Source organism: Pseudochaenichthys georgianus, chromosome 8 (assembly GCF_902827115.2).
Source record: "Pseudochaenichthys georgianus chromosome 8, fPseGeo1.2, whole genome shotgun sequence".
Lineage (NCBI taxonomy): Eukaryota > Metazoa > Chordata > Actinopteri > Perciformes > Channichthyidae > Pseudochaenichthys > Pseudochaenichthys georgianus.
The window spans coordinates 25,415,611-25,435,935 of NC_047510.2; the positions used below are offsets into that span (position 1 = coordinate 25,415,611).

Consider the following 20,325-nt stretch of genomic DNA (forward strand, 5'->3'; position numbering starts at 1 on the left):
CCGTCCACCGTGCGCCCTCTGGGTACCTGACTCCCCTGCCTCCTCTGGGGGCAGGTGAGAGGGGTTCAATGCCTCCCCGGAGGATACTGTTATCCCCACGTTGTCGTACCCGAAACTGTCGGGTATCCTTTGGGAGAACCAGACTCTGGAGGAACGTGAGGGGAGATTACAGGGATCTCTGCCCGCCTAACGAGTGCCTACATGGGACACCGCACCATGATGCAAATGAAAACAAACACCGATTTGAAGATAAGCTGAGTGCACCTTTCGTGAGTCTTTTCACGCTTCCTTCTTTTTTACCCACGATTCTGGTGACATTTCCCGGTACCGAAATGCTCAAGAATACAGGTCGGATGGCGGTCCGTTGTCCGATCTGTAATAGTTCCTACCGTGCCCTGAGCAAGCACCTTCAGAGGCGCCATGGTGTGCGTAACTTGGATGAAAGAAAAATTCTGCTGTTGTTGGCCAACGGACGGACCAACATTAGGCTCCATCCCTGTACCATTCTGGGATGCGAGTACCGTGGCACAAGGCTGGATCGCCACTTGGCCAGAGACCATGTTGAGCTGGCCCGGGAGGAACTACATGTGGTTCAAAATCAAATGAAAATGACAGTGGCCAAGAAGGAGCTTTATGAACTCCGAATGACAAACCCCACCATAGAAATGATTACCGCTTGGGCTGTTGACACGGTGGCAGATGACGATATACTGTCACAACCTCCACCCTTGTCCCCGGTGAATGAATGTGACAACCCGGACTGCAAAGAATGGAGGCTGGAGGCAAACGCAGTGAGGGCTCAGCGGGACATATATGCTGCTGAGGTGAAATCCCTGCGCTGCAAGTTGCAGCAGAGGATAAAGCACAAGCGACAGAGGATGGATCAGCGGGCCGGGGACATGCCCGCGTTCGATGGGGAGGAACGAGAGCGGGTCATTCTGAAGAAACGACCCCGAACAGAGTCGACACCAACGAGGCTGTCCAAGTCGAAAGGTCCCTCCTGCAGCAAGTCTCCTATTCCCGCCTGCAGCACGTCTCCCATTCCCGCCTGCAGCAAGTCCCCCACTGGCTCTCACACCCATTCATCCAGCTCCTCAGAGCCTGCATCCATGCATACCGAGGCCTCGTCAACCTCCCCTCCCATAAATTCCCCCTGGTTCCGGGGCAGGGGCCGGGGAAATATAATGCGGGACATCACATTCCCACGGATTATGGGTAAGTGTGTTGGCTATGTGACACATGCAGTTTCTGTAACACACCCTGTGTTGTCATTAAAGTACTGTTTATATTTCACAGAGGATTATCTGCAAGGATACCGGGAGCATTATGCAGGTATCGACCCACCAGTGAGGCTCCAGGAAAACACAGTCTCCAAACTAAGCAGAGTGAAGTCGTTCCTCAGTTTCATGGCACACGGTTTCAATCGCCTGTCTGACTGGCTCTTTTTGAGGGATCTCAAGAGGATACGCGGGTGGTCCCGGAGCCTGATGAAGTCAAGCCTTCAGGTCACGACCTCCGACTTCTACATCAAGAATATATCACACTTTCTCAAGTACATGGCCGACACACCGTGCAAGGGGAGCAGGCTCAGCCAAACCGACATGATTTTAATCAAACGGGAAGTAGTTGCCATCCTGAAGTCCCTGAAGAGAAAAGTACTTATCCACCAGATGCAAGTGAAGCGTGACAAGATGGAAGGTCTGCCGAGCCACAACGACCTAATGACATGCTTGACTTCGACCACCACTCGCATCCCTCAGCTCCTGGATGTGATGGCCTGCAATCCGACTACCGCAACCCGTACCCTGCTCTATGGGTATATGACTCTTCATTGGAGCTGCATTTACGGCCACCGTCCGGGGGTCTACTCCAACATGACCAACGCCGAGGTCCGAAAGGCGGATACAACTGGCACTGCCTTCGGCTACCTGGTTCATGTGAGTGCTATTAATCAATGCATTTATTCCGGCAGTTATATGCATGATTGACATTGTATTGACACTCTCTAACTCTGTCATAACAGGTAAGCAACCACAAGACGGCCAACGCGTTCGGGGAAGCGCAGCTGTACCTCACCGTAGAAGAATTTGGATGGATGAAGAGGTGGCTGGAAATTAAGGGTACGCTGACCTGCACCCAGAGCCGTTACTTTCTATACACAGAGGGGAAGAACCCGTTCAGGAAGCTTGCCTACTCCCTGAGGATGGCATGGGCTGATGTAGGGCTCCACGGTCCCATTAACTTCACCGACCTCCGCACAGTCCACGCCGATAATGCGAAGAGATTTCAAGACAAAGGCAACCGCCAAAGAGTGAGTGATTTCATGTGTCACAACACTGCAACTGCGGACAAATTTTACGCGAATAATCCTTCTTTGAAGGAGGCTGCGGACATTCGGTTGCTCTTCACAGAGTCACTGCAAGCAGCGGCGGCGGCATCGACAGCAGCAGCAGCGGGAAATGAAGACACTTTTGCGGGTATTGACATCGACAGTGACAGCTCTGGAGAGGAGCACAGCCCGGCTCCCTACCAAGACTCCCTACCAAGACATGTCCCGAAGAGGGACCAGTCACTGGCCGAACACAGCCCCTCAGACATGGGTGAAGAGAGGGTGCCATACTCTGCCCCAACTTCACCCACTGTTGCCAGTGATCAACTTGTAAATATGCAGTGTGTTGTTGTTGTTGTTGTTGTTGTTGTTGTTGTTGTTGTTGTTGTTGTTGTTGTTGTAATCAGTCCCCTTGTAAATTCGTTATATCCTGTGTGAATGTATTTATTACTGTCAATATTACTGTAAATAAAGTTTGTTAAAATTACTAAGTGTTCTGTTTTTAAAGCCCACTATGGGTTTTTTTCCTTTAAGATCCCCAGGGGCACGATATTCTTGTTCTGGTGGTATCATGGAGGTGTTTAGTCCAAGTGAGGAGTGCTCAAGTGTGGGATGATTTGTAAGGTAGAAGAGGGTAAACAAAGTTAAAGTGTGAACCTCCAGCAGGGCAGGTGGTGCTATGAAGAGGGCCGACTATGGGTGCCGATGGGCGGACGGTAAAGCACCGCAAAGTAGACCCCCTTTAAGTGTTGCCAGGGGCACGATAATACCCTCCATGGAGGTTGGGTGCTGCTGCTGTGAAGAGGGCCGACTATGGGTGCCGATGGGCGGACGGTAAAGCACCGCAAAGTAGACCCCCTTTAAGTGTATCCAGGGGCACGAGAAACATCCTCCATGGAGGTTGGGTGCTGCTGCTGTGAAGAAGGCCGACTATGGGTGCCGATGGGCGGACGGTAAAGCACCGCAAAGTAGACCCCCTTTAAGTGTTGCCAGGGGCACGATAATACCCTCCATGGAGGTTGGGTGCTGCTGCTGTGAAGAGGGCCGACTATGGGTGCCGATGGGCGGACGGTAAAGCACCGCAAAGTAGACCCCCTTTAAGTGTAGCCAGGGGCACGAGAAACATCCTCCATGGAGGTTGGGTGCTGCTGCTGTGAAGAAGGCCGACTATGGGTGCCGATGGGCGGACGGTAAAGCACCGCAAAGTAGACCCCCTTTAAGTGTAGCCAGGGGCACGAGAGAAACATCCTCCATGGAGGTTGGGTGCTGCTGCTGTGAAGAAGGCCGACTATGGGTGCCGATGGGCGGACGGTAAAGCACCGCAAAGTAGACCCCCTTTAAGTGTAGCCAGGGGCACGAGAAACATCCTCCATGGAGGTTGGGTGCTGCTGCTGTGAAGAAGGCCGACTATGGGTGCCGATGGGCGGACGGTAAAGCACCGCAAAGTAGACCCCCTTTAAGTGTAGCCAGGGGCACGAGAAACATCCTCCATGGAGGTTGGGTGCTGCTGCTGTGAAGAACGCCGACTATGGGTGCCGATGGGCGGACGGTAAAGCACCGCAAAGTAGACCCCCTTTAATTGTAGCCAGGGGCACGAGAAACATCCTCCATGGAGGTTGGGTGCTGCTGCTGTGAAGAAGGCCGACTATGGGTGCCAATGGGCGGACGATTAAGCACCGCAAAATACACCCCCCTTTAAGATTCCCAGGGGCACGAGATTCTTGAGGGTGTGATCATCTTGGTTTAGTCCGTGGGGGAGTGCTTAAGTTCGGGGGCCCGGGGACCCAAGGTGCTCGAGGTTCTGGAGGTACATGGGAGGGATCCTGGAGCTCCTCAGTCCGTGTTTTGGGGGTCTTGGAGCGGCCCCGAAGAGGTGCCTTTGTCGGTGTACCTAATGGGTAAGAAAGCCACTCTACACAGGTCGTCAAATGTGATTGAAATGTACAGAGTGCTGTACATTTCAATCACTTTTAATGGGAGTCGTGAGGTGTGGATGAAATGGCCATATTTCCCTTAAATTCACAGCAAAGTTACCCAGCTTTGACACACTGATTGCTGGGTAATAGAGCCATGTGCACCATGCATTTAAAGTAATCTTAGCCAGCTTTCAGACACTAATTCGTGGGTAATAAAGGCCTGTACATCTCCCTGTTTGAAAGGGCCATATCTCCCTTAAATTCACAGCAAAGTTACCCAGCTTTCACACACTAATTCATGGGTAATAGAGCCATGTGCACCATGCATTTAAAGTAATCTTAGCCAGCTTTAAAACACTAATTCCTGGGGAAGAAAGTCACCCTGGTCGGGTAGTCAAATGTGATTGAAATGTACAGAGTGCTGTACATTTCAATCACTTTTAATGGGAGTCGTGAGGTGTGGATGAAATGGCCATATCTCCCTTAAATTCACAGCAAAGTTACCCAGCTTTGACACACTGATTGCTGGGTAATAGAGCCATGTGCACCATGCATTTAAAGTAATCTTAGCCAGCTTTCAGACACTAATTCGTGGGGAAGAAAGTCACCCTGGTCGGGTCGTGAAATGTGATTGAAATGGACAGATTCCTGTACATTTCAATCACTTTTAATGGGAGTCGTGAGGTGTGGATGAAATGGCCATATCTTCCTTAAATTCACATCAAACTTAACCCAGCTTTCACACACTATTTCATGGGTAATACAGCCATGTGTACCCTGCATTTAAAGTAATCTTAGCCGACTTTCAGACACTAATTCCTGGGGAAGAAAGTCACCCTGGACGGGTCGTCAAATGTGATTGAAATGGACAGATTCCTGTACATTTCAATCACTTTTGATGGGAGTCGTGAGGTGTGGATGAAATGGCCTGTTTAATCCGATTTTGAGCACTCTTTTCCCCCGCATAAACTAGTTTAAATCACTGTTAAACACTTATTTTGTTGATGTCTATATAACCGACTTCCCGCTATGCATTGCGGTCGGTTATATGGACACAACTACCCTGGCACTAGGCAGACCGCGGCCGGTAGTAAATGTCCAACCAGTGTTCCACCTGATCCCTAGAGTATGTTAGGGTTGTGGCGGCGGAGCCATGGGTAACCCAGGATAAGCGGGATATGTGGAGACCGGAGAACATGAAACATGACGCAAATAGTCTCGTGATGGTTCCCAGACAGGAGCATGTGAACGGGTACAGTCTGATGAGTCACTGTCCCCAGCAGGTGACCGTCTAAGGCGTTGGCTGGAACTGGGCGAGATAAGAGAACCCGGTCTATTCCCAACTGCAGCATAAGCTCTTCATCCATAATACTCGCGTCCGAACCAGAGTCAATAAAAACTGCAAGAGCCTGAGAGCTATCCGGTAATAGCAACCCGGCGTGGCTCAATGGTCTCTGAGTGGGAACAAATCCAGGGGTTTGGCTCACCAGTATGTTCCCCATTACTGCTGAGCCTTTTACCGGGCAGTGAGAAACAAAATGGCCGGCCAGGCCGCAGTAGAGACACAGGTTACGACGTCTGCGATGCTCACGTTCCTCCAAAGTGAGGTTGGTGCGACCCACTTGCATGGGCTCATCCCCCCCTGGTTGCGGCTCTGTAGTGAGGTGAGGAGTCGCAACCAAACTCGGACGTCGGGGCGCCCAGGCATGTTGAACTTCTGCCGATCGTCGCTCCCGTCTCCGTGTCTGGATGCGCCGATCCATGCGGGAAGTCAGTTCAATCAACCCATCCAGTGAATTGGGCAGATCAAACGACACCAGCTCGTCTTTAATGTAATCCGCCAACCCACGCAGATAGGCGTCACACTGGGATGCAGAATTCCAGTTTCTGAGGCGACTCCGGGTGCGAAACTCAATGGCATAATCCACTATAGATCCATTACCCTGGCTCAGGTCCAATAGTCCTCCTGCAGCGTCTGGACCCACAGACACGGGTCCAAACACCTTGCGCAGCTCCGCAGAAAAAGCGGGGAACGAAGAGCAGGCGGGTGTTTGTTGCTCCCATTCCGCTGTGCCCCACAGTCGGGCTTTCCCAGTCAAATGATTGACCGTGAACGCCACACGAGCAGCTTCAGAAGCGAAAGTGTGTGGCTGCAGTGCAAACAGGATAGAACAGTTCGTAAGAAACGGCTGCAGCCCTCCGGTTCCCTGGCGTAGCGCTCCGGAGTTCCCACCCGAGGCTCCGGGGTAAATCCCATCAGAGGTGATGCAGAAGCGGGTGTCGACGGCATAGGAAGAGGCGCTGGAGTGGCCACACCTGCCACTAGCTGCTGCACCGTAGCCGTTAGCTGCTGTAGCTGCGCAGCTAAATAGGTTAGCATCTGGTCCTGTGAAGATGTAGCATGATGAGCCTCGGTGGCCAGGATGGCTATCGAGGCTTCCTGCCTCTGGAGAGCGTCATCAACTCTCTCGAAACGGTCTCTTGGTGAAGAGGAGTGCGCTGGGTCCATGTTCTGGCCAGATTGTTCTGTCACAATCTTAAGGAGAACCCAAATGCAGCACTCGAGAAACCAAGGAGAATTGGTAATATACTTTATTGGAGATTCCACTGGATCGGAGGAATACCAACCGGGCAGTATAACGCACCGGAGGACAGCGGGCAGAAGGTACGATACGATACGATACGATATACTTTATTGTCCCCGTAAGGAAATTTGTTCTGGGCTCCGTCCAGCAGTTCCGCATACATGTACATAATATACAAACATAGTGGACATTCATACACATATCATCAATCATATACCGTTTGAACAAACACAATACACACAGACGCACATACTGACAATGGCGACCTATTGCACAACCCTTATGGCCAACATTTAAAAAGTACATTTCATTACATTTGACTTTTGACTACATTTCATTTCCTGTGAATGTTAAGAAGCTTAACGGACATTGGTAGGAATGAGTGCTTATAGCGGTTCAGCCTGCTCTTGGGAACCCTGAATCTTCTACCAGAAGGTAGGAGCTGGAATTCTGGGTGGAGTATGTGGGTGGGATCAGACACTATTTTGTTTGCCTGTCTGATAATGGACTGCTCATATATGTTTTGGAGAGATGGGTGTTTTTTAACCCCCATAATTTTCATAGCAGTCTGTACCAGGCGAGCGATCTGTGACTTTGACTGCACTGTCAAGTTACCGTACCAGGCAGTGATACCATACCTAATGATGCTCTCCAACACTGCGTGATAGAACAGTCACATGAACTTCTGGTCGACTCCGAAAGCCCGGAGTCGACGCAGAAAGTACAACCGCTGTTGAAGTCTAGAGCACAGACCTTGAACATGCGCCTTCCAGCTGAGTGTATTATCCAGATGGACACCAAGGTACTTATAGGAGCTGACCTGAGTTATGGGTTCATTGTGGATAACCACCGGGCTAAGGTCACCCACTGCCTTTGGGTCCCACACCATCTCCTCAGTCTTCTTCACATTCAGCACTAGATGGTTAAGATCACACCACTGCACAAATCTCTCTATTTCAGAGTGATAAGCCGATGAACTGCTGCCCCTGTGCATTAAGCCAAGGATAGCTGTATCATCTGAGAATTTGATTATATAATTCTCCGGGTGGGCTCTGAGTCAGGGACAGGCAGAGGGTCAGGGAGTAAGCGAGGCGGTCAGCGTGGATACAGGCAGGGTCGGATAACAGGCCAGGCAGGATAGTCCAGGGACAGGCAGGATCAGGAAACAGGCAGAGCAGGCAGGTCGGGGACAGGCAGGGTCGGAACCGGGTAGGCAATCTAGTTTTGAACGCGGGAGAGACAAGCATGAGGCAAAGTACAATCTGGCAAAGAGTGTGTGTCAGGTGCGGGTTTAAATACTGGCAGAAGCTAATGGGTGCAGAAGAGAAAGAGAGTGAGTTAACGAGTGGGTGTGGAAAACAGGTGAGACAGGTGAATGGAAAACTACTGGTGAATGATGGAGCAGACTATGACAGTAGGTTGGTTTTGTACGTGTTTCCCCAAATATCCACACAGTAAATCAGATATGGCTATATTAGTGTGTTATATAGAGTATACAATGAGTTGTAGTCCAGAATGTGTCTGGCTTTTCCCAATATTGCGATAGTCTTAGCCAGTTTTGCTTTTACATGAGTGATATGAGGTTTCCAGCTGATTTTGTGGTCTAAAACCACACCAAGGAACTTAATTTCAGATATTTCTATGTTTATCTAGTATTAATTGCACCTGTGGATTTGTTTTATGTTTCCAAATAACATAATCTTTGTTTTCCTTATATTTAATGATAATTTGTTTGTGTCAAATCAATGTTTTACTTTAATCATTTCTGCTGTTATCACTTCCATTAGCTCTTTATAATTGTCACAAATATTATATTAGTGTAATCTGCAAATGAAATACATTTGAATATATTTTATACTCTGCAAATGTCGTTGATGTATATTATGAACAGCTTTCTTTGAACATTTCTTCAATAATGTTTTTTACTATAATCATATCAATATTATTCCAATCGGTCGAGTATTTGCTTTTACATTTTCGCACAGTATCTATGATTTCTTTTTCTTCGACTGGTGTGAGGAAGAAAGAGCTATTGTTTTCATTCCAGAGGTCCGTATCTTCCCCTTTAGTTGTTTCTACGGTTTTAATTATTTCTGCCAGATCGGGCCCCACATTTACAAATAATTAATTAAAACCATTAACCACATCTTCTGTATTATTAATAACTAGGGCTGTCAAACGATTACACATTTTAATCAGATTAATCACAGCTTAAAAATTAATTAATCATGATTAATCACCATTCGAACTATGTCCAAAATATGCCATTTATTTATGTATATTGTTGTGGTAATGGAAAGATAAATGAAAGAAGGCGGATATATCCATTTAACATACAGTATCTATGTTTATTATAACATTTTTCCGCGTGTCAAAATGAAAGACAGCCCACACACCTATCAATCATCAAACCGTGGGGTCTTAATTCATTACGTGTTGATTTCTATCAACGGGGGAGTACTTCAGGAAAGTCAACAGGGGGGGGGGCTAGTGGAGTACGTCGTGACCACAGAGTGTGAACGTTGTGATCAGCTGTTTTAGCGCAGTTCTCCAGAGAGGGGGGGAGTCTCCCTCCGCAGCCGGTTGGCGTAGTTTTGGCACAGTTCCGTTGTACAGACCGACGTTAACAGCAGCCCTGTCTGTGCACACGGAGACCGACTCTGTCGTCCGGTGATCGAACCGCCTTCTGGAATAGCTTCACAAGTACGTCGGTACGCAAATGCGCTTTGTGACACAAGTGACGCTAAGCATTTCAGATTACATAACCTGCGTACCAGTTATGTGCACCCCTGTACTACAGCAAAAGTATTCTCCGTCGGGACTTCCTGCAACAACACCACGCCGTTATCAAAGATGTTCTATTGAGAAGACGATCACTACGTGACAAAAGTGTTCAAAACCGTGGCTACTGAAATCAATCTTACTAACTGCTGTCTGTGCAATTTACTCCGCGAGTTGGCAGACTTTATTTTGCTTACTTTAACATCATTGTTCATGGTGGGGCTAAGCCATTTATTGGTATGGGTGTCGCCTACACCAGCCATACCCTGGCGCTGCCACTGGTGGCACGTATGGGGCGGGCCATTCTGCACATGCGTTAAATGCGTTAAATATTTTAACGCAATTAATTCAAAAAATGAATTACCGCCGTTAACAGGATAATTTTGACATCACTATTAATAACATTATTTTTTTCCACAGAAAACTCAGGGTAACCTGAACTTTTTGCTCCATTTCTAATGACACTATTTAATAATTTCTTTAAACCTTTCATATTATTCTCTAATATGTTATTATACTATTCTTTTTTACATATCCTCAGAATATGGGTTAATTTATTCTTATATATTTTATATTTATATTCTGCTTCTGAAGTTCTATACTTAATGAATTGTCTATATAGTGTATTTTTCTTTTTGCAGGCATTTTTTAGGCCATTAGTGATCCATGCACTGTGAGTTTGTTTGTCTCTCTCTCTGCATTGTTTCACAGGACGGTTTTTGTCATAAAGTCATTTAAAAATGTTTAGAAATTCATCATAGGCCTTGTCAATATATGTCTCTCTCATATACTACCCTACAATTCTGATTTAGGAAGTCGTTCTTAAATGCAATTATGTTATCTTCAGTTCTCAATCTTTTGTATTTGAAATGGCTGGCGACTTTAGGATTCTTAGAACTGCAGTGATAGATAATAAAAACAGGTAAATGATCACTGATGTCACTATATAATAGTCCGCCTACTGTATTGCTTTCCATAATATCACTGGATATGTCTGGTGTCTGCAAGATGAGTGTGAAAGTGCAGGTCAGGAGGAGAGTCATCAGCAGCAAAGGGGTGGATATATATTATAAGTTAGTGTCCTGTAAACATGTACGCCGATTCAGAAGCTCAGCAATCATAAATAATAATACATTGTAGTGCCGAGAGATAGGGAGTCGGAGGGAGTCTGTAATACAGTGGTCACCACAACATATATATTTTTACAGCTTAGGTTGTGTTTTGAGCGCACCAAAAAAAGCGCTCTTCACATACAAGACAATACAATGTCTCCAAATATAAAAGAGCAAAGGAATAGGAAAGAGTGAAAGAGGTTATGTCAATAACTAGTAAGCCAGTTCGAATCCTGAGCTGGCCGAACATGTCTGGCATGTCCTCCCCTGTCTCCCCCTTTCAACTCTAACATCTACAATAAATCACCAAAAAATACCTGAAAAGAATGAACAGAAAAACAAAAATGAATCAATCAAGCTAAAATAACAGAACATTATCAAAGTATTTAGGCAATAGTACAGGGTGAACTTCTGAAATGGATCATTAAGACTAGCTTTCAACTCTATGGATTTATATTTTTTAAGTCAATTTAAATTAGTTGAGATCTTATTTTATTTTAAGTATTTGTATGCATTTTCAATACTTTCTTTTAGTTTTAACTGCATGGATGGATTTTTGTATGACATGTCTTATGTTTTAAACAAAATATCAAATTAGATCGAATGTTATTTATGTAGCCCAAAATCAAAAGTTATACATTTGTCCCTGCGGGATTTACAGTTTGTACAGATCAACAAAACATGGATGACAGATTAAAAACATAATTAAATGACACCATAGACAACCATAATAATGTGATGTGTACAAATTAAGGATCCAGGGGGATGTCAAAATTAGTGATGTTACGTATTGTGCCGAGGCTTCGGAGCGTGTGTCGAGTAATCCCCGAAGCTTTTTGTGAAGCATGTATCGAGGCTTGTATCGTTTTGGGCCAGTGACGTCATCGATGACAAACGAAGCCTCGCTGCCTGTCGATACCACGTGACTGCTTCAGGAAGCGATTCAGATCGGTTGAACCGTTGAACCCATGGATAGTTGAACCACAGTGCTGATATTACCCATGCCATGGATGTATTTATAAGAACCATATTACCCCTCCTGTACCCGGGCCCCGTGACACGATGGAATTAAGAGAGCTCAGACCCTCACTTATATAGAGGTCAGAACATGTCATAAGTATAAATAGATACAAGCATAAATAAATGTAGGAATAAAAACATGAATAAATATGTTGCAGTGTTTTCAGTGAGATTCAGCGTGTGTGCTGTGGCTCAGCTGGAAAGCAGTTGACTCAACGACTGAACAATATGTATTTTTTGTTGTTTATAAAAGCTACAGCTAAATGAGATAATGTAGTTAATAAATGTATTCTTTGATATGGTTTAGCCTTTCTCAGGCTACAACATGGTTACGTTTAAGAATATTATTAAGGAATACAAATCCCTCTTTGCAATGTTTACCAGCCTCCTTAGGAAGAACTACTTCCAGAACTTGCCAATAGAGAGGCGAAGTCCCGCCCATCTACTTTCGACCCATGGGACCTTATTTTGGAAAAATTGTGTATTGAAGTCAATGGAGAGAGAAAGATTATCTTTCAACCCCGTTTGAATTGTGCAATGAATTACACATATGACGTTTGTTAATCAATGTCAAAAAAGTCAGTTTGTAGTAAAACTGTTGAAATATAAGACTATGAAATATACGCAACTAGGAGTCCCGGTCACGCATGCTGGCTCTTAGGAATCAACTAACTCCCCTTGTGTGTATGTACAGCTCTCAACATGCCCAGACTTTGAGTGATTTTCAGCTCTTTTAATACTTTTCGCCTCATTCTGAAAGGAAGAAATGAAATGTGCCAACGTGACGGCCGTCTTGGTCTGTGACGCGAGAGGTAGTTCATTGAGCGGTTTCACAAAAAAAAAAAATGTTACTTCACATTTTTACGACACACTTTTATTTTTTGACTTGCAAAATTATCTTTTAAATTGACAAACGTCCATGTGTAATTCGTGGCACAATTCAAACGGGATAGAAAGATCATCTTTCTCTCTCCATTGACTTCAATACATACTTTTTAGAAATAAGGTCCCATGGGGGTCCCCCGGAAAGGGAGAGACTTCGCCTCTCGATATGACTAGAAATGTTAGCGGTGGAGTTGCATTGTGGGTAATGTAGACTCTTGTTATAGTAGTCAATGAGTGCTAATTTAGTGTTGCTCTTTTTGTTTTTCCTCATCATAGGTGCTTTGTTGACTCTCAGCTTCCGGTCTCAATTCTTAGCCAGGACACAGGATGACAAGCTCCACATGTCCATTGATGCCTTCAGATTTTATAATGAGGACAGAGGGGAGGTGAGGCTCTATTAAATTGCCTTAAACATGATTGTGTGTGCATGTTTCCCAACACCTCCTTTTCTCATAGCTCTACATCACATGTCACCTGTATGCTGTTCCAATAAATAGCACAGATGCAACAACCAAGGCGTGCACCTTTGTGAATGGAAGGTAAGTGAGATCCAGTCTAAAATATGTGAAATTACACACAAAAAACAAAGTATTGGTGCTGAATGTTTTTTATTTATCAGATGGCAGTCCGCTGATGGTAATGACTACTTTGTGGGCAATGCAAAAGACCAATTGGAGTTGAGCAAACTCCCAGCAGCCCGAGCAAGTTTAGGCCTCGAGGGTTTGTGAAGCCAGAAGAGCGTGAACCCCTCTGGAGGAGTGGACTGAAGACCAGTACAGGTGGGGAGCTTGTAGAAACTTGTATGATGAATATTGGCTTCAGAATAGATGTCGTCATAATGATCAATTGTGACACATGTTTTGGCATAGGTTTTAGACGTGATGATGGCTGGGTAACTGAATTAACATGCATTGTGCTGGTTTGTGTTAGTGTGGGAACATCAGGCCAGAGTGGGACCGATGATGGTCTTGCCAGCCAAGCAGAAAAGCCGACCCATACCTGCAGAGGAGCCTTCTTCCATTCGTGATCAAATCAGCAGATCTACAATGTATGGCAGCCAGTGGAGGAGTGGAATAAACAGAGTTGGTAAGTCAATGCCGGTATTGAATTATTCTTTGTTCATTTGAAGCCTTTAACAATCTCTAAATTAAGATTAAAATGGCCCATAATGAAATCTTAATGTTGAATTGTTTTTCTGTCAAAGATCAGAGGAAAGGACTGCTTCCTGATTCATCATCGACCCAAAACCAGGTGGACGTTGTGACTTTAGCTTCTGAGCAGAATAAAGACGAAGAAGACAAAAGTGGAACAGAAAAAGGTAAAATGTGAAAGTCTTAACTCTTTTTTTTAAATGGCACTCTGCAATGCACCTTTTACATTAACACTTCTACGACTACAGATGAAGATGCTGAGGAAGTTCCTGAACTTCTAGAAAAAACCTCTCCTGAGGCCCACCTGCAGCCGAAGGCAGCGGTGCTGAACAGTACCAACACAGCGGCGCTCGATGAAGTCCTCCCAACTGCTGCTGTTAATGTGGCTGTGCCCCCACTGTCCAACACCACTGCAACAGAATCTGACCTTTCTGAAACAATGGACCGAAAGAGATAATAAATGATTCAAACTTTCATTTGTTTGCTTTTTAATGTTGCAATACACAAGGAAAACTGATGACCTGCTCACAGCTAAAAACAATTAAATGCAAACAATTGTTTCTATGAGCAAAAGTATTCCATATAACGGTAAACATTTAGGAGTGGACTCAAAATTGTAATTTGTCTTTGTCTTTTCTTGGGCTTGTTCTGCTAGAAACGGTACTACACCATGGCATTTATTTTCTGGGGTGTCATTTGCTTTAGTTGTAACGGCTGTATAAAGGTGATGTATTGGAGGTCAGCCAGTTTATATTTGAACTTCAGTTGCTGCAACAAAGCCTTTGTACATGAGTAGCCTCTTTAAAAGGGTATTTACCATGGGCTCCTGGCAATATAATGACCTTCACATTTAGATATAAACATGTGACTGGAGACTGCATTCTACCCAGACCTCTACTAGGGTAGTCAATATGTTTTAGAGGTACAATTAGATGGTTTACAAAGCCTTGAGTTGTTACTTTAGCTTAGCAAATCTATTCACTCCTGTTTTTGAGGACTGATTAAAAAAAAAAGTGACATGAATTTTTAGTTAAGTATAGTTACAGATGCCATTATTTCAAGGCATCTGGGGGAAAAAAACTGAAGCAAGACTTATTGACTCAATGCTATTCATGACATCACACATTTGTTTTTAGACTAAAAGGCCGGGATGTATTTTGGTCCCTGCAACAAAGTGCCTGTTGGGACTCAAAGCCAGAAACCAGTGAAGCTGTAAATGTGTCAGTTTTTGTTTCACTTTATAGTGGACTGGAACTGAATCGTACTCATATACCACATTAAAACCTACATGCAAAAAATAAACTTGAATAAAATAAAATGGGGCTGCATTTTAAATTGCTCTCCATTAACTGTAGTATATACTATTTCAACATTTATTGAAGCATCAGTGTAACCACTAGATGTAAACCCACATGTCAGGTGTGGGCCAATCACATGCAGGTATTTCGGTGCGACTGCAGCTTTAATTCTCATCAGTTAATGAGTAATTGCTTCCAGCTGTCCTCTCCATGTGATTAGTCTGCACTGGGAAGTATTTAACATTCTGCATCTTATTTAAATTCAGTATGGCTTAGATTTCCTAAATTATCACTTGTTCTACTTGTAGTGGTGTGTTTGCTTACTTTGCTTTCCTGTTCTGTTCTGATAAAAGAGCACAATGGTGACGGCAGCTCGTCCAGCCTCTGTGGCACTGCTGTCACTTTTTGCTTTTGGTTTTGCAGACGCCATTCGAACTTTGAGAGATGGACCAATAGAAAACTGCTGCATTAGGGTTTGACACAGAAAGTCAAATCAGTGAACCACAATTCAATGAGGGATCCACTATCAGCGTACAATGCACAGAAGTGTCCATACTCATTGCGGTAAAGGCTGACTTCTTTAAAAATGGACGCCTTTTGTCTCCATGGGATTTTTTTTGAGAGAAGTCAAGCATTCACAGAGCAGTCAGTGTCGACCTGTTGCTGCTGGTGACTCTGAATATTTATTTGAAGCTGGACTACAAGACTGTGGCTCCAAAGTGACTGTAAGTTGTTGAAGATTAATAGGAGATGCTGTATATATAACTGTGGTTGCTTAAGTGGTAGTTTTGATTTGTTGTGTTTTCAGAAGTGTCCCTGATTTCAGTTATTTTGTATTCTCTATAGACATCTAAGGACTCTGTGATCTACTCAAACAAGCTGATAATCTTACTAGTCGCCGGGCAACATGGCATTAAAAGAACGACCCGTGCTGTTGTTCCTGTTTCCTGTCACTATAAGAGGTGAGATGTTTTTATTGTGTTGTGCAGAGAATCTTTTTTGTGACTTCTTCTTCTCGGCTGACTTTGTTACCTTTCCGGGGCAGGAAAAGTTTGATGGCAGTCACTCTCAGCAGCCGCCCCTCTCTCTTCCTGCTGTGTATTCAACAGGTGCTTTCTCTCTAAAGCTGATGACCGGTATGTGAGACCTATTCAGTGTTTCATTGAAGGTATTTTTTAAGTGTGCATGTAGTATGGTGGATGAAGTAGTCACACACTTTACCTCAAGGACCAGTGTGTAGGATATAGTGGCATCTAGCAGTGAAGTTACAGATTTGAACGGAAAACCCCTCACCTCTCAATTTCCAGGCATGTTGGAGAACTGGAGGTTTTTTTTAAATATATAATTTATGTACCTTTTTTAAAGGAATATCACCCACCCCAATGTGTACATTAATTCTCAAATAATACATAAGCAGTGTAGTATTTCGCAGGGCAATTTTTTCTTTATTTTATTTAGTAAACTACTGGAAAAATGGGTCTTTGATTTTCCTGCTCACGTTTTTTTAAGACATTGTCAATGGATGTTTTGCTTTTCTTAAATCCGACCACCATTTTAATTAGAAAAAAACCACCGTTCATTGTTTAATACAAAATGAACATTTATATGTGAAGTATTCCTTATTTATAAGGTAGAGCATTTGTTCAACCAATAAAGAAACCATCAATCACAGTTTCAAAACTCATTACAGAATCACCTAATTCAAAGTTACATGGTTAAATATAATTGATTATACATTTAAATCTACCTAACTTTATGAGTTAAGTCAGGACATTTTTGGGGGGAAACAATATATAACTGAGTACAAGCAGAAATGTGTTGACTTCAATTACGGTGAGAGACGCTTGTATTTAATTGTAGAGGACTGGACAGGAGAGACGCTCACCAGTGTCTTCTACACCGGAGACCTCCTGCACCTCGAGGCCTCTTACAGCGGTCCTGATGCGGGACACAGACGCCTGTTTATCGACGGCTGTGTCGCCGCTCTGTCTCCTGACCCGAGATCAGCCCCCAGATCCTACTTTATCGAAAACCATGGGTAAGAGAAGCTCAGAATACAGTATGATCCTGATAATTGGTTCTTAAATTGCATTCTAATTGTTTTTGTCAGGTGCTTCAATAATGCCAAAGAGGACGGATCAAATGCACTTTTCAATCCCAGAACAAGATCTTCTTCTCTTCAGCTGCAGCTCGATGCCTTCCTGTTCCCACACGACACAAGGAACTCAGTGAGCCACTTCTATAACCTGAAGGACTTTGTCATGTTTGGAAATGCTTCGAAGTTGTATAATGACATTTCTTTGGTCTCTCTTATATTAGGTTTTTATCACTTGCCAGCTGAAAGCGACCTCTGAAACGCAGAAGAGCAGCCCCGTCAACAAGGCCTGCAATTATATAAATTCAAGGTGCTTTTATTACTTATTTTATGAATTGTTGCTCCTTACTGTAATATTGCAAAAGGTTTGTCAGTGTATCATTTACAAAGGCTCATCAGGTTAACAATTATTTATAAGCTAAAACTGGTTAAATTGTTTGCTCTTAATATTTCTTGCTGCTTAAGTAATTAAGTTACTTAATTAAGGAAACATATATTTGTAATGAGGTCCAACGTTTACTGTAAATATAAGGATAAATACTTTTTCTAAAATGAATTTTCCATGCTGTCTCTGTACAGCCAGATCAATGTAACAGTGATGCTTACCTCAGCATTTTGACTGTAACAGTATACATGTGTGAGGAATGTGCTAAATGTAAGCTTTAAGAATATTTTAGAATGTTGACGCTGCCCATGGAGTATATGTAAATAAATGGCTATTATTTCAACATTGGATTTGGGTGTAAATGCCCTCAACTCAAAGCTAAAGGAAAACAATTATTAATTCTGTATACTAATCATCAGATGGATAAATGTCGACTGCAGTGATGATGTGTGTCGATGTTGCGACGATACATGCTCCAGCAACTCTCCCACCGGTCAAACAAACCTCGGAAGTCTGATCCCTGAAGATAAACTGTAAATCCTACAGTTTTATAACCGTATTGTTAAAATACAGTATTTATCCACATTCATGATAATATTTATATATTCAACAAAAATGTCTTCATATTAATAATTAAAAAATCATATGTGTCCGAAAGGGAGTAGGAGAAAGCAAATGCTTATTCATTCCCACCCCTTACTTGATCAATGCTTGTCCTTTAAATCATTATGCAAGTTATTCCTACCTACATTTACATTTATATATACAATCATTTCTCATCTTCAATCACCTCTCTTCATTCTCATAGTTTTCCAAAAAAGTGTTTCAGTACATCCTTTTAAACTGAATTATGCTTGTGCTTTGTTTTAACTCCTGCTCCAAACCATTCACGAAATCAACCCACAGATTGTTATACTCATACTTCTCAGAGTTGTTCTGACCTTGAGTTGTTTAAAATGTAGATTTCCTCTCAAAGTATACCCACCCTCTCTGTCTATGAACAATGTTTTTAATTTCCTATAGTATATTATGTCTTGCTCTGTAAATGATTTGTGCTCTTTTAAAATTAACCAGATCAGTGAACTTCAATATGTGTGACTTCAAAAATAATACATTAGTATGTTCAAGATATCCAACATTATTGATAACTCTTATTGCCCTTTTTTGTAATGTGCATAATGGCTGTAGGTTGGTTTTGTACGTGTTTCCCCAAATATCCACACAGTAAATCAGATATGGCTATATTAGTGTCTTATATAGAGTATACAATGAGTTGTAGTCCAGAATGTGTCTGGCTTTTCCCAATATTGCGATAGTCTTAGCCAGTTTTGCTTTTACATGAGTGATATGAGGTTTCCAGCTGATTTTGTAGTCTAAAACCACACCAAGGAACTTAATTTCAGATACTCTTTCTATGTTTATCTAGTATTAATTGCACCTGTGGATTTGTTTTATGTTTTCCAAATAACATAATCTTTGTTTTCCTTATATTTAATGATAATTTGTTTGTGTCAAATCAATGTTTTACTTTAATAATTTCTGCTGTTATCACTTCCATTAGCTCTTTATAATTGTCACAAATATTATATTAGTGTAATCTGCAAATAAAATACATTTTAATATATTTTATACTCAGCAAATGTCGTTGATGTATATTATGAACAGCTTTGGACCCAACACAGACCCCTGAGGTACTCCACAAGTTATGTTCATGTATTCTGATTTATGTTCACCAATTTCAACAAATTGTTGTCTGTTGCTTAAATAATCTCTCACCCAGTCCAGAGCCATATAATAGAAGAGTTACGACAACGGAAGTCCAAAAATGGTTATCGTCACGTGGTTCATGTAGACGAGGATGTGATGGCGGGCAATGTGAATGCAATGATAACAGGAGATAGAACTACGATTTTTGGTAATTATTAGTGAATAAAGGTTTTGATTTGCAATATTTATACAACAAATCGATATGTGTATGTATTTACATCAATATGTTTTAAAACATAAAATAGAATTTGCTAATATTAAGTGATAATATTAGGATTAGTGTGAACAACTAGTTTACATGTTACTAACAGTGCCTGTTGTTTATTTATAGCTTTGAATTCTTTAAAACAATATTATCTTCTTAAACTTGTATGGTAGTCAGGAGCATCACTTTCTAATGTGTATTGATATATTTAGAGGGAGGGGATCTAAAGTAATGCTTTAAAATTCAGATTAGATTAATTTCTACCATTTGCTTAAATTCATGGTAGTTTCAGTAATCCCATGGTAATTGAGGACACAAGTTATCTAAATGACTAATGTCATCTTTATGGCTTTCAGAAAGGACAGGAGACCGACAGGTGACTATCAAAGGACTAGCAGCAGCAGCAGCAGCAGCATGATGATGATGATGATGATGATGATGATAAATGTGTTGTTTTAGGAACATCCATTGCAAATACATGGAATTCAATAAACATTGAATAGCATATCATGCAGTTTGTCTGTGCCTTTTCCTCCGTGTTGTCCTGGTTTGCTCTGCTGCCTCCTAGTCGCCACCAAGGTTTGCTGTGCTGCCTGGGGATGCTCAAATCACTCCGAGAAAGGAGTACGAATGTACGGCTTCCCCACTGACACGGAGCGGAGGAAGCAGGAGCAATTTCACGACCAACAGCAAAAAAATATGTGATTTATATACAAACACTGCATTTGCACTTTTTCACAAAACGAAAACCACACCATTGGGAAAGCTTAATGTTTTGTTTAATACAAAAAAAAAC

General features: G+C 42.9%; 1 protein-coding gene and 1 pseudogene across 1 annotated transcript; both read left to right on the forward strand.

Annotated features, from left to right (window-relative positions):
- LOC117450930 (zona pellucida sperm-binding protein 3-like) overlaps positions 1-18,094 on the forward strand; it is a 31,832-nt pseudogene extending 13,738 nt beyond the window's left edge.
- LOC139434273 (uncharacterized) lies at positions 62-2,767 on the forward strand. Its single transcript, XM_071204143.1, has 3 exons — positions 62-1,215; positions 1,297-1,937; positions 2,024-2,767. Exons 1-3 carry the CDS (start codon positions 69-71, stop codon positions 2,765-2,767), a joined length of 2,532 nt encoding a protein of 843 aa, XP_071060244.1. The 5' UTR covers positions 62-68.
- Positions 18,095-20,325: the final 2,231 nt, after the last annotated feature.

Excerpts from the sequence above, each read along its gene's own strand:
- LOC139434273 (XM_071204143.1), top strand. The coding sequence starts at position 69 with ATGCCTCCCCGGAGGATACTGTTATCCCCACGTTGTCGTACCCGAAAC. Across the intron at positions 1,216-1,296 it reads CACATTCCCACGGATTATGG|AGGATTATCTGCAAGGATAC; the intron begins GTAAGTGTGTTG and ends TATATTTCACAG. Across the intron at positions 1,938-2,023 it reads CCTTCGGCTACCTGGTTCAT|GTAAGCAACCACAAGACGGC; the intron begins GTGAGTGCTATT and ends CTGTCATAACAG.